Source organism: Aotus nancymaae, unplaced genomic scaffold, assembly GCF_030222135.1.
Source record: "Aotus nancymaae isolate 86718 unplaced genomic scaffold, 86718_ANA_hifiasm-v0.15.2.pri h1tg000007l, whole genome shotgun sequence".
Taxonomy (NCBI): Eukaryota; Metazoa; Chordata; class Mammalia; order Primates; family Aotidae; genus Aotus; species Aotus nancymaae.
The window spans coordinates 46,705,797-46,733,064 of NW_026988418.1; the positions used below are offsets into that span (position 1 = coordinate 46,705,797).

At 35.7% G+C, this 27,268-nt stretch overlaps 1 protein-coding gene across 1 annotated transcript in view; it reads right to left on the reverse strand.

The window, feature by feature from the left end:
- Positions 1-27,268, reverse strand: part of TTLL7 (tubulin tyrosine ligase like 7) — an 85,298-nt gene that overhangs the window by 43,680 nt on the left and 14,350 nt on the right. Inside the window, exons 8-14 of the mRNA XM_012442692.3 lie at positions 24,528-24,686; positions 19,694-19,788; positions 9,102-9,249; positions 8,942-9,015; positions 7,558-7,693; positions 5,504-5,590; positions 778-976 (exon numbers count right to left, since the gene is read on the reverse strand). Coding sequence (XP_012298115.2) covers positions 778-976; positions 5,504-5,590; positions 7,558-7,693; positions 8,942-9,015; positions 9,102-9,249; positions 19,694-19,788; positions 24,528-24,686 — 898 coding nt within the window. The remainder of the gene's footprint in view (positions 1-777; positions 977-5,503; positions 5,591-7,557; positions 7,694-8,941; positions 9,016-9,101; positions 9,250-19,693; positions 19,789-24,527; positions 24,687-27,268) is intronic.

The following is a 27,268-nucleotide window of genomic DNA, read 5'->3' on the forward strand; positions in this document are numbered from 1 at the left end:
TGGACATTTGGGGATGAAAGAAAACTCACAGACAAAATATTGCACATTTGGAATTGAAGAATAAATGAAAGATGAGACAAAGAAAGACACAGAGAATGTAAAAAGAAATACAGACAGAAGGAGAGAAAAGGAAGCAGGAAAGGAAGGAGATGGAGCAGCTGGTTGACTGCTCTCCTAAGTACTTCCTACACATCATAAGCCCTGACTTAAGTGTTCACCTGTGATGAAAATAGGAGGGAACAAAACTTCAACTATTTCACAATTATGTGACTTACAGAATCATTCAAGTAAAATGCCTAGCGAGACACATACTTTATATATATATATACACACACACACATATATATACACACACATATATATATACACACACACACACATATATATATATAATAAGTGACAGTATAAAACAAAGTGGGTGAAAAAAGCAGAGAGGTAGAAATTAAATGAGAGAGAATATATTGGCTTAAAAGACATGTAATCATCAGATTAACCATGAGGCACATTTTACAAAACCCAGGCAAAAATCTGGCACCTAACAAAAACGATGAAATATAGAAGAATAGAATCTTAATTCAGCCCTTTCGTTTTCTATTTGCAGATCTTAAAAGGGATTAAGGGATGTGCCTGAGTCTGGTTAGGGAAAGGAAGTAAGATGGAATCCCGGTCTTCTCACACACAACAGGGTTCATTTGGCCCAAGGACCTTTTATTGAGTTTAATAATTTCAGTTCCATAATTCTTGATATAACATCTAAATTAGAAGAAATTGACTTACTGGGTTGCTGAATTAATTTGTAGTGGTTGGAGGGTTTAAGATTATATGTAACTTGCTTTTCTCTTTTCTTATTTTGGTACTCTTCTTTTTCATTTTCGTCAGATTCTGAAGAGCTGCTGCTACTATCATAACTGCTGTCACTGCTGCCGTACTTCTGTCTTTTCATTATCTCAGTACTCTCAGGCATAGAACAGAGAGGCTAAAAAGAGGGAAATGTGTTATTTTTTTAAGAATTCTTTAAAAAGGCTTATTGATATGATTAGTTACTATTTCTAATTTCCCCCTTATCCTTGCTGCTTTTTACTGAAGGTTGAGAATCTCCCCAAATGCTCCCACTGCCATGCTGCTTAGCCTACAGTGCTATGCATTGATTGTTCTGTTTCTGCAAAATATTATTTCTTAAATGACATAGTCATGATGAGGAATGTGCTGTTCCTACATGATTGGAATAAAGGGTCAGAGTATCTGTAAACAAAGAATAACAAAATAAAGGGAAAAGATTTGAGATAAAAATATAAAAATCAGAAACATAATCAGCTTTTCTTCATTCCAAAACAGAAATTACTCATCAAGACTCAGAGATACACCTTTGCCGTATCATTAACGTTCAGAGTCACTCAATAAATGTGTGTGCGTGAGCACGTGCAAGCGCATCTGTGGGGCCAGGGTCGGGGGAGGAGAAAGAGGGGCAAGAAGGATAAAGAGAATAAGAAAGCCATAAAGCAACTTCTTTGAGTACAACATATTACATTGGAAATAAATGGCAGAAAATCTCAAAAAAAAAAAAAAAAAAGAAAGCAGGAGCCAGAGAAACCACTTTATAAATAAAGCCACATACCAAAACATTGCCTGTTAGCCTATCCACTCAGATAATGTGCAGCAAGAAGTTAGGTATCCCTTACATGACTAACTGGCTGTGGATATTTATAAAAATAAAATTTTTAGTTAATTTAGTTAATTGTCCACTTTCTAAACTGGTCAGGAACAACTGATGTCTTTTCTCAGAGTATTCCTAACTCTGACACATAGGTTCTGGCCATAATAGACTGACGAAACTTCTCACTGCCCATGCTACATTTTAAAAATTAATAATATAATATGAAGGTCAGTATGGCTAAATTTTCATGGAGGAAGGACAAATTCCTCTAAGATAGAAGGGAAAATCTGTAAAGATTGAAAATGCCATGCTGTCATGTGCCACTATCCCTATTAGAATCACTTGTTTCTAGTCCTCCCAATCAATGTGTTTCCAATGATGCCAGCTGAAGGAATGGAAGAAAAGGGACATGGGACAGCTTCGCTTCAGAAAGAATGTGCATAACCAAGAACAAGAGTTTTATAACTCAGTCATTTTAAGAAACTATTTATTACACACACCATATGCCTCCTATTCCTGATGGGAGAGGTTCCTTCAGTTGTATACTAGTTACTTGTTCTCTGTTAAATCAAACAAAAATGTTTTGATGTTAGCATACACTATAATGAAATCCCTGGATAGCATGGGATTTCACTGAAAGTAGGTATACCCTCTAGTGTAACAGTGTAGAATAAAAGATAAAGAGAGAAATGGCATTTCATGAAGTGCCTGGAATACACAGTAAGCCAAAAAACATGATCTTCTTAAATTTATAGCCTTTGCAAAGGATGAAAAATAATCAAAGCAGCAAAGTAGTTTAATTCACTAAGGTACCAACTTGCGTTTAAAAGTATGTGCTCCTTCTGATGGTCTAATATTTACTAAGTACTGACAATGTTCAAAGAGATATGCATAAAAATATTTACCAGTAATATAATCATCAAACATTTTGACAGTCTTAAGGAACACGAATTCTAGAGGAAGGTTGTTTCCTCAGAAGTTTAGCATACCCAGAAGAAACAGTGGCACAATCAAGCTTGCTAGTAGTGCCTTCCTTCATGTAGCAAACAGCTTTAAGTTTTCTTAAAGAGCTTGACTACATAATGACTTATTCGACCCTATAAAGAATCACAAGGGGAAACGTATAGCTGAACCTTTGTGTCTTATAGGCACTTGGGACTTTTTGACCAATACACTGTTCAAGCAATAATTAACTAGAAGTCACAGCAACACGAACTCTACACAGTATCTTTACTACAAACTGGAATTTATAAACTGGCATTGAGTTATGGCACAAGCATACCACCTATTTTTATGTCCAATTTTATTATGAAGTAGGCCATATGTTGAAAATTTATAAATGTATAAAGAATAAATAACCACATGCCTGTCACCCAACTTAATAAAAAGAACATTGCTATTATTTTACTGCAATTACTTTTGCACCAACCTAATATTTTATGTGGTATTTATTTTTATGTAGCTAGTTGATGTTTCTTAGATTCTCAAAATAGTGAAAAGTTGTTATTTCTCCTATTACAAGTACCAGTTTTATTTAATTTTTATTATCTCCAATTATTCTACCAGTAAAGACACTGGAAATTAATGTTTGATGTATGATATTGTCTCTCTGAAAATGAATGGCTGCTTTGAAGTTTGGCTCACTTTAGACTCTTGGTAAACAACATAAAGTTAAAAGTTATAAAAATGCTTCTAGTTCAGACTGATTATGCAGACTTCAACTTCGAAATATAGCTGGCTTTAACAACTACAGGAAATATCTAGTTCATTTCATTTCAACAAATACATTGTTAATTCCCACAACTTGCCTAGAATGAAAGGGGCTGAAAAAATTAGACAAAGTGAATTCTTCCTCCCAAGAGGTTATAGTTTTGTTTGGATGACAAGCCTTATATAAATGAAACACAGGAGAATATAAGACAATATAAAGCTGTCTCAAGGCTTCTCCATTTGCCATTCTGCCAGAAACATTGTGCCTCTAGGACATCTCATGTCTGGTTTGCTGAACAGCAATAATTAATACACAAAGCTTAGGAACTTCCAGTGTTTCCCCAAATGATGCCATGACTCATGCAAGTATTCACTTTTACAGATACTCTAAAATATATTTCTTCCAAAGGAAGTATCAATGACACATTCCACAATGCCTCAATATAGAGCACATAATTCAGAACAGTCTCTGACATCCAAGATCTCCACTAGATAAGTATCTCTCACCAGGCTCACCTGTATCATTTCACTGTCCAAGAACCTTCCACTTGAGTCATACCAAACTTTTCATGTTTCTACAACATCCTATACAGTATCATGACTTCATGCCTTTGCCTTTAGTGTTCTGTCTACCCTAAATGTTCTTCCACCTCTCTTAATGCTTACAGAACTACTCATTTTTCAAGGTCCAGTTCTAATAGCATTACCTTTCTGAAGCTATCCACATGCTACCAATCCCTTTCTTGTCTATGCTGATGAAGTACTTTACACTCCCTTTATTACAGTACTTGCCACATTATCCCATTTTTTTATTTACCTGTCTGCTCTTCTACTAGCCAATGAGATTCTTATGCATATATTTAACAAAATGAACTAATCGATTTTCAAAACTTACTGTGTGTCAGACACTGGATAGGTTCTAGAGATGCAAAGATGAAAATCTACTTGCTACCCTCAAGGAACTTACAACTTCATACTTAGGCAAATGTGCAAATAATTACTTGTCACAACTGCTCTATAAAAGTGTTATTTATGAAACAGCAGGAGGAGAGAAGGAAAGGTCTAAGTCTAACCGGGGAAATGAGGGAAGGTTTCACACAGGCAACAGCAGTTCAGCTGAAATAGGAAAGAGCCTCTAATCAAACAACAAGTCAATGATTTTTTTTTAGTAGGAAGGCATTTCAGAAGCATGAAAATATGAAAGAACATGAGGTGTCTAAGGACACAGAGATAGTATAGTAATTCTGAAATATAAATGGAATAAAATAAAATAAAAATTCCAAGATTATTCAAATCAAACTCTCTCCTACTCTACTAGGAAGAACTTTGACATATATCAGAAGAATAACACTGGAAGCAGTGGCTCACGCCTATAATCTTAGCACTTTGGTAGACAGAGGCAGGAGAATCGCCAGAAACCAGGAGTTCAAGACCAGGCTTGGCAACACAGCAAAACACTACCTCTACAAAAAAAAAAAAGATTTTTTTTTTTTAATTAGCCAGGCATGGTGGTATATGCCTGTAGTCCCAGCTACTCAGAAAGGCTGAGGCAGAAGGATCACTTGAGCCCAGGAGTGTGAGGCTGTAGTGAGGTATGAACACACCACTGGACTTTAACCTGGGTGACAGAGTGAGAACTGTATCTAAAAAAAAAAAAAAGAACATGTAGATGTCATCTACATGACAGCTTTCTACTTATTTCTAGGAACTACACCTATTTTAACTAAAATAAAATCAACGTTGCTAGGTCAGCAAAAGATGAGGCTCCTAGTAAGGGTCTCTAGATTCATGATTTGCCTTATTTATAACGCTACCCATTTATTTGATAATTATCTATCTAGAGGTATGAGTATGAGGCAAACATAATACTTAGCTTAGATAAGAGTACTAGCTCTGCGTCCCTTTTGGCCTTGACTCACAGTATTTTCACTGACATCAGGAAAATAACCAAAATGATGAATGAAACTAACAAAACAAAACTCCTGAGTATAAGACATCATCTTCTTTCCAACTCTACCTGCACTGGGCACATAGTCCCTATGGTTCCTTTAAAGCAGCACCAGTCATTCGTATAGTGAGAAGTATCAAGGGCTAGTAGCATCTACTTTGATAACTAAGGAAGGCGGAGATATACGGCACCTTTGGTCCTCGAGCCTTGGTAGTTTTTCCCATCAACTTTTCATCATCAATTTCACATTGCTCCAGAAGATCCAAAATATCTTCCTCCTTCAAAAAATATTCTAATTAAAATTACAATTACTAATGGACTCTAGAATTTTTTCAAGTTGATTTATCTCCACAAAATAATGCACAGTAAGAATTCCTGAAATTATTTAGTGAAGATTGCTGAGATCAAAGGAGAAATATTAAAGAGTCATGGAAAATTCTCTTGAAACTTTCACTAAAATCTGGCATTACAATTAATGCATAGCCAAAATCTATTCTGTATTATCATAAACAAATGTATATTTATAGTACAGTATAGTATTAAAATTTTAGAGTATAATACTTCCATAAATTACCACATTGGACACTAAAATTTCTGGAAAGTTCATGCTAACTTCCAGATTACAAGTTTATCAATCATTTCTATACAGATTAGTGCAAAATAATATTAAACCTCCAGACAGAAAACTGATTATTGGACTAATAGTTTCACTTAGAAACATTCTAATGTGAGTATTTTGCTGACTGGGTACTATTTAATGAAATGCTTTCAAAATTTTACTGATCGCACGAAAGTATTTTTAGAACTTTATAAAGGTTTTCATTCTCTAGTCATCAAAGGTGGCACAAAGCCACAAGTGCCCTAATACTTTTCTTGTGTTCTTCTAGAGTCATATTCTGAATCAAAAGGAAATTTTGTAAAAACATATACCCCAGTGGATATTGAGCAAGCCAGAAAAATATGAGTATAAAAGCTACACTGAAAGAGGTATAATCAACTGTATCACTGAGTTATTTAAGAAAGTGTTCTAGAAAAGGTTTCAGAAGAAACTCAAAATCTCACTGTGCAGTAGAAATGTGTAAAATAAGTTACTCTTTGTCCCAATCTAAGAAAATTTAGCTATTGAAATACCAAAAGATTCTTATGACACATTTTTTATTAAATAATTATCCTACAAAGAATTACACGGATAGCAGTACAATACAGTTAAAAAGAAACTTAAGGAGTTCTGCTTCTGTTTAGGAGAAATATTACAGATAATACTTTTATCATAACAGCCAGAAAAAGCCAGATAAACTAAACAATCATATTTTCTAAAACACCAGAAAGCTGTAGGAAGTAATGTAAAAAAACTAAATTCCAAAGAGGTGCAAGTTCTTCCTACAGTAGAGATGAGTGGCCACTCTCTTCTTTGGGATCATTTGTCAAGTCTGGACATAGGTAGGCAGAGATCAGGTCTAAAATAGAGCTACTAGGATATAAAGAATCTTCTTGAAATCCTCCCTTTTAGAATTATGAGCTACTATATTGAGAGGACTGACTACCCTGCTGAGAGACTATGTAGGGAGAAAGAGATACCAGCCAGCTCCCAGATGTTCCAACTATCTTATCTGACACACCAGACATGTGAGTGCAGCTACCCTGGATTTCTAGCCCAATTTGGGCATTCAAATATATGATACCATATGATTCACTCCAAGGAAGACCAGCAGAAGAACCACTCAACTGTGCCCAGCAAAGATTGCAGAGTAATGAGCAAATAAATGAAGTGGTTTGTCATGCTGTAATAGAAAACTGATGGACATTTTACTAAGGTGTACAGATTAGACTGTGTGTGTGTCTGTGTGTGTGTGTGTGTGTGTGTGTGTGTTTCATTTACTTCCTCTCATATGCCAGACCTATCATGTATCAAGAAAAAAATACTACATAATGTTTGTTATAATCAAAAAACAAGAATGCTACAAACCACTAGGTTAATTCCATGGGTTTCTTTATCCAGTTACATATATACATCTATGTAATAAGACATGTTATTATAGTGATATTACAACATAATTTGTCTTGGTAGATACCTTATTTATGAAATAAGTTGGTTCATCATGAAATGTTACTAAGTGTTAAAATGAAAAGCTTGAGGAAAGCATATCTTAAAAGTAAAATGTTTTCATATGTTGGAAAGGTGGCTTGTCTGTAAAGACATATTGCTTAGTTTTATTCTTTTTTCTCCATGTAAACATTAGCTTACCTTCATCCTTTTCAAAGGATTATTCAGCTCTCGCTGGAATGAAGCTGCTCTTCCTGAAAGAAAGGTCTGAAAGGCAACAGCTAACAAATTTTCATACTTTTCAAGTAGTGTTTTATCTTCAGGAGGATAAATTCGTCTACAGCAAAATCAGATAAACCAATTTTTTAAAAAGAAGCAGTCATAGCTCAATAGTTAAGATAAACTACACAGATAATCCTTGACCTCCTATTCTATACTAGTCACATTGCCAGGTATAAGCATTTCTATACTGATTAGTGTAAAATAATATTAAATATTAAACCTCCAGACAGAAAACTGATAATTGGCCTAATAGTTTCACTTAGTAACTTTCTAATATGAGTATTTGCTGACTGGACACTATTTAATGAAATTATTTCAAAACTTTAATGATTGTACAAGAGTATTTTTAGAACTTTATGAAGGTTTTCATTCTATAATCATTAATAGTGGCACAAATCCACAAGTAAAGTTTATCTAGAGAATTAGCATTAAACAATACAGTTCTAGAAAGTACAGTATAAGGGTTTAGTTTGGGGGAAATGGTTGGAGAAGAATGGTGACTGGGCAAATTGAAGAAATACTGAACTTTATAGGAGAGTGTTCAGATAATAAGGGATACTGCAGAAGTTTTATCCTTAGTGTGGTTACTGAAGCATACAAAGATGTAGGCACTGGTTCTGATGATCTCTTGTAGTGATAAAATTTGTCTCTCTAGTAGAGAGAAGTGGGTAGAGGTAGAGTAAGTGGGTGTTCTCATTACTACTGTTGATGGTGTTAAGGCCATGAAAGAACGTCTTACCATGAGCGCAAGAAAGCCCTCACACATTCCTTTATCCTGCTCAGGCAATGTCAAAAGTTGGAAAGTGGGCAATCTTTCCAAGAACAAAATGAGTTGGGTGGGAGGGAGGGGGTTGATCCTGTCAAGGGTGATATTATAGAAGAGTTCCAGCTTAGCACAGCCCACATCCCTCTCCACTGTCTCATACCTAACTTCTTCAAACATTTTCATTATTTGCCTGGTTCCTGAAAAAGTGCAGTAAGCACTATGGATTGGCAGGAATAATACAAAGAGACCTGAATTCTGATTTTTTGTAAAACACAGCACTATAACTAAATAAAGTCACAGGATAACAGCAGGTTAAAAACACCTCCTACAACCACCCAGAGCTGGCTAGCAGGAGTGCTGTCAAGGCTGAACCATCTCCTTGCTGACTACCTTTTTTTCTTGAAAAATAGTAAGCAAAAAGCACCTGACTGGAATGAAAGAACAATGCTTAAAATAAGCACACAAGATTAAAACATGAAGAATCATTGCTTTGATACTTCATTTTTTCAATCTATATAAAAATAGCAGCACAGTTACCTATAGTTCCCCATATGTCGATTTTCATGTTCTTCTCGTGAGATCTGCTTTCGTACTTGAGCAAGTCTCTCTTTCTGGAAATGAGAAAAATTTTACAAATAAAACCTAACAAGTGAATCATGCAATTTAAATTGTGGGTAATTTCTTAAAACTTTCATACCAACTCTTCTTTCCGCCTCTCCAACTGGTGTCTTTGCTGTTCCCAGTCTGAGGAGCCTGGTAAGAGCCTTTTAATTGAATTTTGACCATAGAGCCTCCTTTGAGCCTCAGCTTTTTGTTTGGCCAAGTTTCTCCTTTTGTCACTAGTCCTAAAATATAAAATATAAGTCTATATTTTAGAATTCAAACAAGTTCTGATCTTATCCCTGTGAGGAGAATTTGCAGAACAGAAAACATATTGAAGCTACAAACCAATGCTTATTAAATTTATATATTCACTTAACATTATATTCATCTAACCATACCTCAAATATGGCACTCTGGTAATAGATATGGTAAACAGAAGTTCTGAAGATAAAAGAGACATAATGGTTAACAATGCATGTTTTAGAAGATCAGAGAGACCTAGTTTCACATTTCACCCCAACAATTTACCAATATACAAATTTGGACTGGTCAATTAACTGCCTAGTTTGGAGATCGGTTCCCCACCTAAAATATCAGCAATAACGTTTCCTCCTTGAGTTCTTATAAAGATTAATTTGTGGTAACATTAACAGCTACTTAATAAGCAAAGGTTCTCTTCTCCTTCTTAAACCAATTCCATTTATATTGACCACTCTTTAATACGTTTTCATTTCTGACTGAAATCCAAGCCTAACAATCATTACTTATTTGAAAACGTCTGCAAAGTCCTTCCCATTTTTTACTCAATTATAAAAATTTACTTATAACACTCTGATTTTCAAAGAAAAGTCTTGTTGTGGGATTATTTCCTCTAAACCATTTTCTCTCTCTTCCCTGCCATGTAGCTAGTGAAATAATACAAGCCTGAGAATTTTTCTCCCCAACCCCTCCAACTTAAACTCTACCATACCATCGCTGAAAGATCTAGAAGGAAGAGGGTGTACTTCAAGAAAAAAGGAAAAGCAAGGCCAATTCTGACCTCACCTTTAGGGGAAAAAAAAACAAAAAACAAAGAGTTCTATTCTTAAGTTTACATTTCCATGCATCTATTGTCATTAGGCTGGTAGGGCCCAGATAAGAGTGTAAACCAAAGGAAAGGAGACAAGAAGTCCATTTGCTAGCTTCTAGTGCAGAGGTAAGAGAAGTGCTTACATTTACATATTGCCTCATTTAATTCATAAGGAGATTGCATTAAGAATATATGTCCAAGGCCATAAATGATAAAGAATGTTCTTTTGCCTCAAGTATGTATTATCTTCACAACTTGACCTTGCAGGAATGTTAGGAAACTGATCTATTCTCTTTCATGACAACATTCGGGCTTGAGTGGCAAGAGGTCAACATGTGGTCAAGTAAAAGGAATAATTTGAGAAAATAAATAAACGCATCCAGAAAACTGTAAGTCATTCTGGATTAGTGGAGCTCTGGGTGAATACAAGAAACTCAGCTTCTCACATGGGCTTGAATACTAAGTTATTGAGCCTCAAATTTAAGTGTAAACAATGAAGGAAAATATATATTTTTAAAAGAGAGGGGCATAATTATGTCTGTATGTGTTAAAGATTATGCTCTTGGCAGTATATATGGTGGCTTAGAAGTAAATGAGAAAAAAGCAGGAAGTTAAGATGAGATGTTATTTCATTAACAAATATAAAATATGAGGGCTTGGAAGAGGGGAGCAGCAAAGGGATTAGAGAAAAAGGGTAAGTTTAGAATAATATTTTGGAGGAAGAATGGATCTGCTCTGGTGACTAATTCAATACGAAGAATAAGAGAGAGGAATTTGCAATGACACCAAGACTTCTGATTTCAGTAATTCCACTGGCACTTTCAATGATGAATACAAATTTGGCTCTGAGTTTCCCTAATTAAAGGTAAAGGAAATGCCATGGTTGAGGTAACTCTTTAACTTTTGATTTTTTCATTTTATTATATCTAGAACAATCATTTTATCATCCTATCATGTATCAAGGAATTTATTATCATATAGCCATTTAAAATGGATAAAAATTTTTCCATTTTAACTAGAGTGATCATTCCTATATAGAATTCAGTTTAAAAGAAAAAGAAGAGAGGAAAGGTAAATAGAAATGAAAAGAAGAATAGAGAGGAACAAAGACCAAACAATCCATAAGGGAAAAAACTAGAGGAAGCAAAAAATGGGAATGAAAAACTAAGAGGAAGGGAAAATAAAGAAAGATATTATGATAAGTATTCTGTAAAAGAAATAAACATAGATCTAAATACATATCTACACCAAACAAAGCACTCATAGACGAGGATATTGATATATAAACAGTTTGAACACACACAAAGAATAACAACAAAAATAAGGACATAGAAGTTCCTTCAGACACATTAAAAAACAAAGTCAACTACCCTGAGACATTTTTTCTATAAAGGAATGTTCCCCCATTCAGACTTTCAGGAATATTGTCATTCTAAAAACTATTTGCATTTCTATGAATATTCACAGGCATAAATCAGCACTAATAACTCTCAGTTCTTATATCGCAGACCAGAATAAAAATTTAACCAAAGACCAAAAAGATCACTATTCACTTAGTGTTTTACTTAGCGTTTTTCTTTCAACTGTATCCATATATTGACCTAAGCATTTTAGTATACCACATTCTTGAGTCTTTTCCACTACTTTTTACCCTATAATTTCATCCAAGGGATTTCTCTAATCACTTGCTTCACATGCTCTATACTCCAGGAATGTGGAACCACCAAAAGTTCTATGAACTTGTTTTGCTATGTCTCACTTCCTTATCTTTCTACAAGTAGTTGAATGGAATGCCCTCCCCCTACCATTGTCATTCAACCCAAATTTTATTTAGTACTGCCTATTTGTTAGTTCTAGATATGGCCCTGGGTATACAAAGAGAACCAGACAGGGCCATTACCCTCAAGGACCTGACCAACTAAAGGCAGTGAGGGCAATGGCATATAAACAAATACATAGGGTATGATGAGTACTATTTGAAATGTCGGGGGGAGGTATGATGATACCACAAAGGAGTAAGTAAACCATTTTGCCTCAGCAAAGGCTTCAAATAGAATGTCAGGCTTGAGCTAGCTTTTATGAATGTGTTGACAAAAAATGTCCTATTCTACACATACAATGGAATGTTATTCGGCCTTAAAAAGAAGGAAATTCTGACATATGCTACAACATCGAGAACTTGAAAACATTATGCCAGTTACTTTAAGCCAGTAACAAGGGGACAAATACATATGATTCCACTCTTATGAGATACCAAGAGTAGGACACTCAAATTCATAAAGACACAAATATAGTGATGGTTTCCAGGGACTAGGGAGAGGGAGGAATGGGGAGTAGGTGTTTAATGGGTACAGTTTCACCTTTGCAGGATGAAAAGAGTTCTGGAGATGGATGGTGGTAACAGTTGTGCAACAATGTGAAGTACTTAATGTCACTGAATTATACACTTACAAATGGTTAAAAAGAAAACTTCAGGCCAATAACCATGATGAACATAGATGCAAAAATCTTCAATAAAATACTGGTAAACTGATTGCAACAGCACATCATAAAGCTTATCCCTCACCATCAAGTAGGCTTCATCCCAGGGATGCAAGGCTGGTTGAACATACGCAAGTCTATAAACATAATCCATCACATAAATAGAACCAAAGACAAAAACCAAATGATTATCTCGATGCAGAGAAGGCCTTCAACAAAATTCAGCAGCCCTTTATGCTAAAAACCCTCAATAAACTGGGTATCAATGGAATGTATCACAAAATAATAAAAGCTATTTATGACCAACCCACTGCCAATATCATACTGAATGGGCAAAAACTGGAAGCATTCCCTTTGAAATCTGGCACTGGACAAGGATACCCTCTCTCATCACTCCTATTCAATATAGTATTAGAAGTTATAGCCAGAACAATCAGGCAAGAAAAAGAAATAAAGGGTATTCAAATTAGGAAAGGAGAAGTCAAATTATCTCTATTTGCAGACAACATGATTGTATATTTAGAAGACCCCAACATCTCAGCCCAAAATCTCCTTAAGCTGATAAGCAACTTCAGCAAAGTCTCAGGATACAAAATCTATGTGCAGAAATCACAAGCATTCCTATACACCAATAACAGACAAACAGAGAGCAAAATCAAGAGTGAGTTCCCATTCACAATTGCTACAAAGAGAATAAAATACCTAGGAATACAACTAACAAAGGAGGTAAAGGACCTCTTCAAAAAGAACTACAAACCACTGCTCAAGGAAATAAGAGAGGACACAAACAGATGGTAAAACATTCCATGCTCATGGTTAGGAAGAATTAATATCATGAAAATGGCCATATTGCCCAAAGTAATTTATAGATTCAACACTATCCCCCTCAAACTACCAATGACCTTCCTCACAGAACTGGAAAAAATCACTTTAAACTTTATATGGAACCAAAAAGAGCCCACATAGCCAAGACAATCCTAAGCAAAAAGAGCAAAGCTGGAAGCATCACACTGCCGCACTTCAAACTATACTACAAGGCAACAGTAATCAAAACAGCATAATACTGGTACCAAAACAGAGACATAGACAAATGGAACAGAACAGAAGCCTCAGGCTCAACACCACACATCTACTACCATCTAATCTTTGACAAACCTGACAAAAACAAGCAGTGGGGAAAGGATCCCCTGTTGAATAAATGGTGTTGGGAAAATTGGCTAGTAATGTGCAGAAAGCAGAAACTGGACCCCTTCCTGACACCTTACACTAAAATTAACTCCAGATGGATTAAGGACTTAAACATAAGACCTAAGACCATAAAAACCCTAGAAGAAAACCTAGGCAAAACGATCCAGAACATAGGCATAGACAAGGACTTCATGACTAAAACACCAAAAGCAATGGCAATAAAAGCCAAAATAGACAAATGGGATCTAATTGAACTTCAGAGCTTCTGTACAGCAAAAGAAACAATCATTAGAGTGAACCAGCAACCAACAGAATGGGAAAAAATTTTTGCAATCTACCCATCTGACAAAGGGATGATATTCAGAATCTACAAAGAACTAAAACAGATTTACAAGAAAAAACAAACAAACCCATCCAAAAGTGGGCAAAGGGTATGAACAGACACTTTTCAAAAGAAGATATATGTGAAGCCAACAAACATATGAAAAAATGCTGATCATCACTGTCATTAGAGAAACGCAAATCAAAACCACATTGAGATACCATCTCATGCCAGTTAGAATGGTGATCATTAAAAAATCTGCGGACAACAGATGCTGGAGAGGATATGGAGAAATAGGAACACTTTTACACTGTTGGTGGGAGTGTAAATTAGTTCAACCATTGTGGAAGACAGTGTGGCGATTCCTCATGGATCTAGAAATAGAAATTCCATTTGACCCAGCAATCCCATTACTGGGTATATAGCCAGTATAGTCCTTTAGTATAAATCGTTCTATTATAAAGACACATGAACACGTATGTTCATCGTGGCACTGTTTACAATAGCAAAGACCTGGAACCAACCCAAATGCCCATCGATGATAGACTGGACAAGGAAAATGTGGCACATATACACCATGGAATACTATGCAGCCATAAAAAATGAAGAGTTTGTGCCCTTTGTGGGGCATGGATCAATCTGGAAACCATCATTCTCAGCAAACTGACACAAGAACAGAAAATGAAACACTGCATGTTCTCACTCATAGGCAGGTGTTGAACAATAAGAACACGTGGACACAGAGAGGGGAGCATCACACACTGAGGTCCATTGCCGGTGGGGTGTAGGGGAGGGACAGTGGGAGGAAGGGTGGGGAGGAATAACATAGGGAGAAATGTCAGGTATAGGTGATGGGGGGATGGAGGCAGCAAACTATCTTGCCATGAATGTACCTATGCAACAATCTTGCATGATCTGTACATGTTCCCCAGAATCTAAAGTACAATAAAAAAAAAGAGAGATGGAGAAAAAGAAAAAAAGAAGAAAAAAATGGTTAAAATGGTAAATTGTATGTTAAATGTATTTTACCACAATTTTTAACAATCAGTTGGCAATCACCAAAAGGACAAAAGTGAACAAATATTTAATGAGAACAAGTGCAAAGGTACAGAAATTTGAAACTGTACCACGAAAGAGTTCTTAGAAAAGTCATTTCCATGGCAAAGGAAAAAGAACAAGAAATGATCAGGTTGGAGAGAGATGCCAGGGCCAGCTCAAAAAGTGCCTTGTATATAATCAAAAGATCAAAAAATGCCTTGCATGTAATTCAAAGGAGTTTAAACTTTATCTGACAATGTGGAAACAATCTGCTCAGAATATCAGCGCTTATAAATCTCTATTCTGATACTGGCATCCCTCAGGGTTCTGTCCCTGCCCTTCTTCTCAAAACACACAGTCCAACTGTGTGATCTCGTCCTTTAGATTCAAGGGCAATCTATACATGAATGTCAATCAAATAGATATCTCTATCTCCTGGGGCCCTGTATATCAAATTTTCCATTTAACATTGTTTCAAAGCATCTCAAAATTAGCATGTTTAAAACTGAATAATCTTTCTTTTTCTTTCTACCTTCCCCCATTATTTCTCTAAGCCTCTTTCTTACCTATAATCTTCATCTCAATGAGTGGCACATCATTAGACAAGTCACCTAACCCAGAAGCCTAGATATCACAGGAGATACTTGGTTCCCAGTACCTATTGCAATGGTAGTGGACTCTGAATAAATGGTTGTTGAATGATTTGCAGAACAACAGAATGGAAGCTGCAAAATGGGATGGAGGTTAGTGCTGGAAACAGGAAGGAAGCCAAAAAAATAGCCCAGGAGAAAGATAAAAAGTTTTTAACCTTGGAGAGTAGATGGAGAAATAAAGTGATAATCAGAAATTTGACAAGATTGAGTTGATTCATAAGAAAGTTAAGTATAACTCCCAGCTTCCTAGCCTGGACTTTCATATGAATCATTCTGCCATTAACTAGCAAAGCAAACTGGGTAATTATTATTGTATTGTACTTGTCTATGAGTATATATATTTTTCTTTTAACAATTGAGCTACTTAAGGTGGAGAAATTTTATTCATTTTTGTATCTCCAACTTCTAGCAAATTATATAAGTTCTTTAAAGATGTCCAGTAGGCCAAGCGCAGATCACGCCTGTAATCTCAGCACTTTGGGAGGCCAAGGCAGGCAGATCACCTGAGGTCAGGAGTTCAAGACAGCCTGGCCAGCCTGGCCAACATGGTGAAACCATGTCTCTACTAAAAATACAAAAATTAGCTGAGAGTGGTGGCAGGCACCTGCAATCCCAGCTACTCAGGAGGCTGAGACAGGAGAATCCAGGAGGCAGAGGTTGCAGTGAGCTGAGATCGTGCCACCGCACTCCAGCCTGGGCGACAGAGACTCTGTTTCAAAAAAAAAAAATCTACTATATGAATGATTAGGTTTAACTTTTGTGGGTGGGAGGTATTTGATATTGTTAGCAGAGAAGAAAAAGACAAACACATGAAGAGGAACATGATGGACCGAAGGAGGAAATAATTCAACTTTGGCAATATTAAATTTAAGTATTATCAGAACACTATCCATTCATTTACTTATTTACTCACTCACTCACTCATTACATGTTTATTGAATACCTATTAGAGCAGGGCATCCATGGTACATGGTCAGCAGAGAGCTGCAAATGCTTGACTAGAGCTCCAGAATGGGTCAGAGCTAGTGAGAGGCACCCCAATCCATATTGCTCCATACATGTCAGACTCAAAAATACCACAAAAAGTAATAAGATTGACACAGGAGAAAAGAGGGCTGAGGCAAAAACACAGTGAGAAAACAACAGGTAGGGAGCAGAAAGTAAGTGAAATCATAAGCGAAGACTAAGGAATGCTCAAAGTTAAGTAAACTCAGACACTTAGTGTCACAGAAGTCCAGTGAGGCTAAATGTTCAATGGCAGGGTGGCATTAAATGCTGCAAGCCTGTAGCCCATGAATTAGTTCTAAATAAGGGACAGACAGGCAATTTAACTTAATTTAATTTAATTTAATCTAATTAACAAGTATTTCAGACCCAAGGACTCATGGGATTGTGAATATCTTTTCTAGGTTCTATTTTAATGATTGTAATAGAATACTTAGGGAAGAAAAGATTCTTCTTATTAACCCAGTAACACTATCATAGAATTTTCCTTTTATTATAGAAAAAAGAACTTTTACTTGTTCTACATATCACCCGTTTCATGTTTTCTGGTCTCTGAAGACCCCAAGCCTAATGTTTTAAAAAATTAATCGCATCTGAATTCAAGTTGCATTCTGCCATCCAAGTAAAAAAAAAGGATCAGTTTTGACCCCCTCCATCCAAGGTTCTGTTTTCACAGAAGTTGTGATGGAATATCCTGAGCAATTTACATTATTCTAAATTTCCTTGAGACTAAAAGCACGTGTTTACAAAATGAACCGCTATATATGAGGTCATACTATAAACAAAGCACTTTACTGAGCACTGTGAAGAATATAAAAGTATGTACTCTTCAATTTCAAGGAGCTTAAATCTAATTGAAAAGAAAAGCAGCTGTGCCCAGGTAAAACAGCACAGAGGATAAGAGAGTAAACAAAGTGAAAAGCCATATGCTATGCAGGCAAAAAGTCCTTCTAGAGCTCTAAGAAAGGAAAGATTAATTTTGGTCAAAAGGAAGACTTCCTAATAAAAGATGGGATTTGAGTCATAGGCAATAAGGAAAGGCATTCAGACTAGAGAATAGAATAAATCATCAGTAAGAATGGGCAAGCTATGTGGGAAAAATAATGAGACAATCAGCCTAACTAAAACAATCTGGGTTGGAGAGAAACAGGAAATAAGACAGAACAGCTAAGGTTAAGTTATATTAGAAACTTAGGCTACATGTTGGTAAACAGAACTCTATTTAGGTTCTTGAGCAGAAAGATAACAAAATGAAAAGAAGAGCATTCCCAATAGACTGATTAAAATTAATGTAAATAGGGGATTTCTGGATTCACAGAACAATTCTTTCTGTCCAAAATTAAAACGCTCCATATGAAAATTAATCCTATTTAATAAATAGACAAGAATTTTCCTAGTGTTCCTAGTTCCTGCCTAAGTTACTATGACATCCTCGGTGAAACTCGAGTCTAACACATGCACCCATGGAACTCTCCACCCAGCTGGAGAGAGAAGGGACTTCTGAAGCATAAGCCTCATTAGCATATGCTCTAAATGTTAAGAACTGTGCTAAATTCTCTGTGGAACAACACTAAGAAAGATAAATAAAATGAATTCCAACTTTCCCTTAGTTTTAGGTCTAGAAATTTCTGACTGCTGAAACTATATATACCTCATTTTTAAAAACACCCTACCTCACTTTTAAAAATACCAAAAACACCCACAGATAATGTCCTGAATTGGTACCATCAATGGCAAAGTCAAAATATATGCCAAAAAAAAAAAACACTAAACACAAGGCTTATTTAAACAGTAATAGTAAACTTTCATGCAAAAAAAAATGTATAGGCATATTGCTAATACATTAGTACTTGGATAAACTAAAAACAAAATTCTCATTCTACATCTCCTTTTCTACTCATTTCTTTTAGAATAATTGAAATATAAGTAGAATTTAGACAAGTTCATCTTTCATCAGGAAAAAAAGACCAAATGAAAGTTTCTGAACAGGTTTCTATGTCCATCTCTTTTTCTTAGTGATGCTGCCCACATAAAGCTACATCTTAATCAGATACCTACTAAATGCTTGGAAACATCTTAAATTTAAAATTGCTTGAAAGCATACCCTAACTCTGCTAGAATTCTTGAATGACAATTAGAATAAAAAGAAATCATAAAATCACTGAGCTTAAATCACCTCAGAGGCCCTTTAATCCAATAGTCTAAGCTCTGTCTGAACACTTATGACAGGTAACTCACTATTTCATCAAATGTTTCAGTTAAACATCTAAAAAATTCATTTTGTAATGATCCAAAAGGTTTTCCCACATAGCAGCATTTCAAATATTTGAATCCCATGATCATGTACACTGCAATCAGCCCTATATCCACACCAGCCAAGTCTTCCCTCAAATTTTACTTGCCTCCCTAAATGGAAAAGTTACCTCTCACTGAACAACAGCCTCTCCTTTTTGTTTACAGAGGCAGCATGATGTAGTGGGAAGACCTCTGGAAAGTAAGTTAGGAATCCATGTTTGAGTTTTTTTTTTTATTTCCTGAATGAACTCTCTGTGCTTTAGTTTATAAGATGAGGAAGATAATCTAGTGGGTCTCCTAAAGTATTTACCAATTTAATAATGTACTCTATAATAAATAATTATACTTACATTGCAATTTAACCTCATTTACTGCAGGTACAGAATGTTGCCTGGGAAGCAGGAAAAGCAATATACAGGAGGAGGGGGAAACATTTTTTTTTAACTACATGAGTTTAAAGAGTGGATGGAATCAAGAAATGAAAAACACAAAATGGAATGGAATCAAGAAATGAAAATTACAAAATATAAAAATAAAAAATACTATTCTGAAAAGCCAATTTTATGTACAAATGATTAATCTATGTCAAATGTGGATAAAAATGTCCAAAAGATGGAGAAAATACTTTACCTTACCTTATGTTTAGTAGCTTCAATGCATTTAGCAGCACTCCCCTTTTTACATCATAGTCTATTTTCTGATCAGTTCCAAAGCTTGGGGCTCGGTTAATCTGAAATTTACAAAGAAAACAATATTGGAAGGTGAATAAATATTCAATACATATTTGTTAATTTAATGTGCGATCTCTAGCCAGTAGAACGACTCTACAATAAACCTCAAAGCTTTACATGGAAGATGGCCCAGTTATTATTGTCACATCTCCATTCCACATCACCATAGGTCAACAGATTACAAAGGATTGACTGTTAGCACCATCTCCTTCTTGCTGCGGCCTTAATTCAGGAGCTCTACCATCAGTATAATCTAGCCTCTCCCTTCATTCCACTCTCTCCATTACCCCATGCATGGTTGGTTTAAGTTTAGGAAAGTTAAAAATGATTTATCCTAACAAAAAGGAAATAGTGATATTCATGTTACCAACACAGTAATAATTATATACATCTATATGTTTAAAATATAGAAACTATCAGTGCCCCCTTTCCACTGCTTCAGATCTTCAGGAATTCGTTAGGATGAAAACTAAAAGAGCTAGAGTTTTTGTTTTTGTCTTTGCTGAATTTCGTTACCATCGTCATTGGTATAAAAATATAACTGGAATACCAGATATTTAGGAAAATTTCTTAATCAATTAAAACAGTTGGTTAGAACACTGCTGAGTTCAACACAACAGTTTAGCTTCTCGACCATCAACTAATCCCTTAGGCTATCTCAAATATATATATATACATGCTACTAGTCACAGTTATACACGTCCATCACCACAAGAGACGAAACAACTGAAAGCATGCATTCTACAACTGGCACCTGAAGAAATATTACATTATACTAAAAAATTACCCAGGAATACAACATCTTTAATTAGAAATGTGTAACAGGTTCACAGCAGAAAAATTAGTATAAAGAAGATTACCTGTAATACAAAAGATTACCTGTAATCCCACTACTTAACACTTAGTGTCTTGTTAACCATTTGGTAGATATTATTCCAGATATTTTCTATGCATACATATTTAAAATATTCATTTCACCTTCCAAATACATGTCTATACTAACCATACTTTATTTTATAATCCAAGCTTTTCTCTTAATGATGTATCATGAAAATCTTTCATCATGCCATCATTTTGATGAATGCATGGTACTCCTTTATAGAGATAGGCCGTGTTGTATTTTGATTCCTTTGTTGATTTCTGATTTAGAAAGTGGTAGATAAAATTCCTGTCTTTGTGATGTAGTCTCAAGAAGGAGGAAATAGCTTGAAAACTGCAATAACATCCATTTATTCTAGGTCAATTTGAGAAAGGGTGTTTATCTATTATGAAAGCTCTAAGCATTTCCCTTTACAAGTGCAGAGAAAGGGTAAAGCATATATTTTATAGGAAAAAAAGTTTCAACCATACTGATTCGAATCTCTGGAGTTTATAATACAATTAATGACAATGTTGCCACTATATGTGACATGGTTATAAAATAAACCAAATATTAAAGAACTGATGAGTAAGTGGTACACTGAAATGTTATCTGTCTTTGTAGAATTCCTCAGAGTTTCCATTCCAAATTTCTTGTGCCAGGCATATCCCTCCTCCAGGATGGAACTGAGGTTTTGGTATAAAGCCATCTCAGATCTCTCTCTCTCCTTACCTATTTCAAATTTTTCCCTGTATTATAATGTAAGAGAAACTGGTCTGTGAAAGGTATACCCACACAAGATAAGCTATTAATAATATGTGGAAAGGCAGGAAAACTTTTTCAATTTAGGTTTTTATTCAGGGATGTTCTTGGTTTTTTTTTTTTTTTTAAGTTTTATGAGAAAAGTAAAGAAAAAAATAAAAGAAGAACCACAAACGGCTGGCAGAAGAAACTAAAAATTAGTGTTCCACACAGTCAAAATTCTCCTCTCTAATGTGTTGATTTATTTGGTTCTCATTTCCTGCCCCAATTCTAAAACAGACGAAACATAGTCGATGTTAACGTCTCAAAATTCAACAGCTTGTAAATGCCTTTGAAAATGAAAATTATTATAAAATATATTAAATTAGTAAACACTATTATCAATCGTCCTAAAAATAGTTTTATCAAAACAATCATTTTGTCCACAAATTAACGTACCCGTACTTCTGTGCTCTTAAATTAGTGCTGTTCCCTCTGCGCCAGAGCCTTTCCCCACCCCTACTTTATCTCTCCCAGCCCCGAGCCGTTACCCCACCCTTCTGCAGCCCTACAAACTTTGTTCAGATGTGTCTTCTGCAAAGATTTTTTTTAACTCTCCAGTACACACAGGTACACAAAGAGATTAATCATGCTATTGTTTGTGCCATTTCCCTTTTACCTACTAGTTCTTATAACTATTACCATAAAATGCACATATGAATAACAGCTACACCAGGGCAAGTATTCTGTCTTCTATCCCCACCACCTTACACAATGACTATAATTTAGTAGGTTCTTTTTTAATTTAAGGGTACTTAAACTATTGGTGGTATATTCATACTCCATGCAATTTCCGTGTTTTTCCTAAAATATGTCTCCGTATGAAAATTTGTGCAATTCTGCCACTAGCAATCAGTCCCTGAAATTATTCTGGTTAACTAAAATCACATACTCAGAAGCACCTTCTACCTTATTCCACTTGATGGCGCCAAAAGGCTTTTAACAATGTCTGTTAGACCCACTAAAATTTCAGCAGGGAGTGAAATACAAGACAAGATTGAAGTAAAACTCTTTCAACTGTTTTAATATAACAAATGTTCATTATCGACAGCTCTTGGTTATTGTGTAGTGTTTTAATGGTTCTGATTGATCTAGAAACAATGAAAGAAAGAGTAAAGAATGAAGAAACATTCATGCAAACAAGTGTTATTTTGAATATTTTAAAACAAAATCCAGAATTCAACCATTCAGTCCATTCTGATTTAGCAAGCTAATAGAAAGTTCCAATGAAGCAAATTTAAAAAAAAAAAAAAGGTAACCGCCAGTGTCTACAGCCCTACCCCATTGAATGCGCCTCATCTCGTGAAGCTAAGCAGGGTCAGGCCTGGCTGGAACTTGGATGAGAGAGAGCCTGGAAACACTGGGTGCTGTAGGATTTTAGGGCTGGGCACTGTGGCTCATGCCTATAATCCCAGCACTTTGGGAGGCCGAGGCAGGCAGATCACCTGAAGTCAGGAGTTCTAAACCAACCTGGCCAATATGGTGAAACCCCATCTCTATTAAAAATACAAAAATTAGCCAGGCATGGTGGTGCGCATCTGTAATCCCAGAAACACTTGAACCCAGGAGGCAGAGGTTGCAGTAAGCCAAGATTGCACCACCGCACTCCAGCCTGGGTGACAGAGTGAGACTCCGTCTCAAAAAAAAAAAAAGGTAACTAATATATCTATAAAGTCATTATTTCCTGCTATCCTCCTTTATGCATGTACCTTCACTTTTTCCCTACTCCATCAATGACAAAAGACAAGTAACAGGGGCCGAAGAAAGTATAGCTAAGAACAGGAAAGGATTGCTGCAGAAAAAGTAAGAAACCTAAAGAATAAAATTTCAGGCCTTAGCAAGATGACAGGTCCATAGTGCATAGTCAAATGTTTTCATATCCAAGGAAAGGAGGAAGCAAACCAGACCCAGGCTGAAGCAAAATCTGAACATCCAACAGAGAGAACTTTATTTCCTTGGAGACACAATACATGTTATTGCTTAAAGTAGATGTGACCACACACAGGCACACGCACACACACACACAAACACACACACACAATCTTTGGCCCTCATATTAGAAAAGTGTCATTTTGTTGAAATGTATTTTTAGTATCTTCATCTCACTTATCACTCGTTCAATCTGCTTATGCAAACCCTGATATTATACATGAAACTTCTAACTCCTAAATCACTAACAAAAAGAGAGATAAGTGATTTAAAATGAAGATAGTGATTGATTACGTCTTCTATAGCAATATGTTCCTGATGGATTTTCCAAAACAGTATTTTGGAATTTCAGCGGCCACAAGAAGGTGCATAACCCCAGATCAAGGAGCTTAAAGGGAACTGCTGGATGAGGTCTTCTGGACCATGTGACTTCTAAGGTTTCTTCTGGGTAATGTAAATATAAATATAACTAGCAGGAAAATATATTAAAATTGTGAACAGAGATAATTTTTACTTTCTCCTTTTACTATTCCATGTGTTACATGACCTTTTATCATCAAAGAAAAATAGTAACTCTCACCCTACCAAGGACTGGCAGCAAACCTGAAGACATACAGTTGACAGTCTCCCTGTGGGAAGCCCCAAGTATATAACATGGCCTTAAAGGAGAAATTTACCACCCGGGGTATTGGATACTGAATACTGATTAATGAACCAATTGGAGCCTCTTGGAGAGTTTGAAGGGGAGATACACTGAAGGCAAGATCCTGAAGCCTGGACACCCACAGAGAGGAGAGACGCTATCCAGAACTCATGACCTGGTAGAAGCCAGGAGGCTGAGAAAATAGTATAGCAAGTAAGCAAGTAAGCACCAAATTAGTAAAAGCACCTCCACATTTGAATCCCAAATATCTGTCCTAGAAATTCACTTGATACTAATTTGGGAAAATTAGTAATATCAAACACTTTGATTCATTCTTGAAACTGTTCTATTCCCTGAATTTTTGCCCTCTTCTTCCCAGTTATTCCATTCAGGCTTCATGCTGGTCAGTTAATGGGACAACTGTGTTAAGTACACATCTTTAAAACTTTTATTTCAATACATAAAGACAATGATAACTTCTCTTTTTTTCTTAAAGAACGCCTTACCTCTAGAAGCCATGGCTTTAGTTTTCTATCCAACAGAATATCAAATCCTAGGACTTCAAAGCAGACACTTTCACTTCCTGGAGGTTGACCAGGTCTGCACATTCGATATGCATGCAGGACATGAGGTTCTGCTACAATCAGGGTCTTTACCACCAATTCCTGTAAGATTGTGATAAAAGAGGTGAAAATGCCTTTGTGTCTCATTTCACATGTGTGAATATAACCAGGGCCTACAAACTGGCAGCCTGGCCAAGTTTACAAAGCTCTGTGGCATCTAGCCCCTGCTACTGCTCTGACTTCATTCTTCACTCTTACCCTCATACTTGCTTTGGGATCCTCAAGTTAAGACACTTTTTCCTACCTTACGTCCTTTGCATTCACGGTTCTGTCTTGTGGAACACTCTTTCCCCTGTATTCCCAAGTCTGGCTCTTAGACATTCAGAGAGGCCTTCCCAACCCCCAAGTTAAAAGCAGCCACCCTTCATTCCTTAGCATCACTACACACAACATATAACCAATTGATATTTTCTTTCTACATTAGTGAAGGCTCCTTGTCTGACTTATTTATAACACCATTCCCAGTGCCTACAATAGTAGCTAGCATTTAGTAGGTATCTAAAAACATTTGCAAACAAGTAAAATAAAGGTGATAAATGTGGTTTCTATAAGTCAAAACAAGTAAGGGAGGAGCATATGCTAGCCCCATCCAGAAGAGATGAGGGTGATAGGGAGGAAAAATTCCAAGGAGAGTAAATTATTTCACAAACACCGGTATAGAAACTCCCCTTAGATAAAGGCTGAAAGGGCTGGGAAGACAAAATCTATGAGAGTTGAGTTTCTTTATTCAGTGATGATATTGTAGTGTTTAAGTTTTACCTGAGAAGAGGATTGCCAATTAAAAGATTGGCTCTCAACATTTTCTGAGAAAAAATACATAATACTACTGGGGTGAGTTATTAATCCTAATTTTTTAAAAGTTATTTTACTGAAGTTTCAGAACAAGCTATAAAAGAAAAGCTGTCTCACCCATTTTTGCTCAGATATTGTCATTTTAATTCCCTCTCTATAGGTATAGGCAATAGAAAAAGACAGTTAAGAGCCTGGCTCTAAAGTAATATTTCCTGTGTTTATTCCTGGCTTTGTAACTTGTTACCTGTGCAACCTCAGTCATGTTGCTTAAACTTTGTGAGTCTCATTTTCTCCTCAGTTTAAATATAAACTGCAAAAAGTTAACGTAAGAACAAAATGAGATTCCATGTAAAACTCTTAGCATAGTGCCCAGAGCCCTATTATAGTTACTGTTATTCTATCATTCCTCTAGAATTACACCTCATATGTCAGGTTAGTCTCAAATATTCCACTACCTATTGGAACAATATTTGTTAAATGAGTGATAAAAGGGAAGACAGAAGTTAACCTCACTGTTATCCAGAATCACAACCCAGTTCATATTTGGGAATAAGACATGAGAGGCTGTTTTCAAAAAATTTTGTTCAAGGTAACAAATTCATGATGGCACCATAGCATATAAAATAAAAGACAAAAAGCCACTTTATGTAAATCTTTGCCAATATTACTGAAACCACTTGAGAGGAGGAAAAAGTTAACACTTTGATAAGTATCTGTGTGAAACAGTAAAGGCTGAGGGAGGGGGTGGGGACTGATTATTGATCAGACCCTGAATTACAAATCTGTTTTTCCTACATAGAAAATAACGTGCTTTTAGATCGTAAAAGGCAAGATTTCCAGTAGATGTGACAATAAGGAATGATATAAACAAATACAAATAAAATTCCACTACAGTTTTTGAGAATTTTCAACATAATATCACTGCTTTGAAATGTGATTTGTAGATTTACACCTTAGGTATACAAAAAGCAATAAGAATAGTTTTTTTAACGATTATACTCATTTTTAAACTCCATGGCTTGATTTTCTACTGATTTGCTATTGACCAGAACAAAAGTACACAGCTCTGTTCTTCACAAAGGGTACTGATGAATTCTGCTTTTTATATATTGATAGTTACTTTTTCAGAAACTGCCCCCCAAAATGAGGTCATTAAAAATAAGTTATAAGTTAAATTCAGGGAATTTCTAAACTAAGATATCAAAATAAAAATTTACTGCATAACTGCCTTCTCCACCTCCACCTGCCATTCTCTTTTTATACTATCCCACTGATTCATCTTAAAGAGGTATCTATATAAAGTACATTAATTTTAATAAAGACAGCCAATTTTCAAATAATTACATAAATGCAGACAGTTGTTTGACAAAATAATTATCATAAAAGTAATTGAAATGCTAGGTTTATTGATTAACTGATTATTTATAGATGATTAATATACATTCTAACATAGCCAAGAATCAGGCAAAATTTGCCCACTTATAGACAAGACCGTGAAATGTGTCAGAGCTTAATAGGCCCACATTGGCTATGTTTGGGTCATATCTAAAAACTATACTTAAGGTCCTAACAGAAAGTTAATTTCCATGTCCTCTCAGTAGTATTAGTCTTGCTTGTATACCTTCTCTTAATTCAATTGTGTGGGGAAAACGGCACTTAAAACCAGTATATGTAAAGGTAATGACCCTCATTATTCTCTGGTTCACTCCATACCTGCCTCACCAAAGAAGCCCAACAGCTTCGACCTTTTCACAAAGATGTCCTCAAAAAGCCAAATCCATATGGCAGTTAAAAATGTGTACAGAAAAAAAAGAATGCCAGAGGATATATAA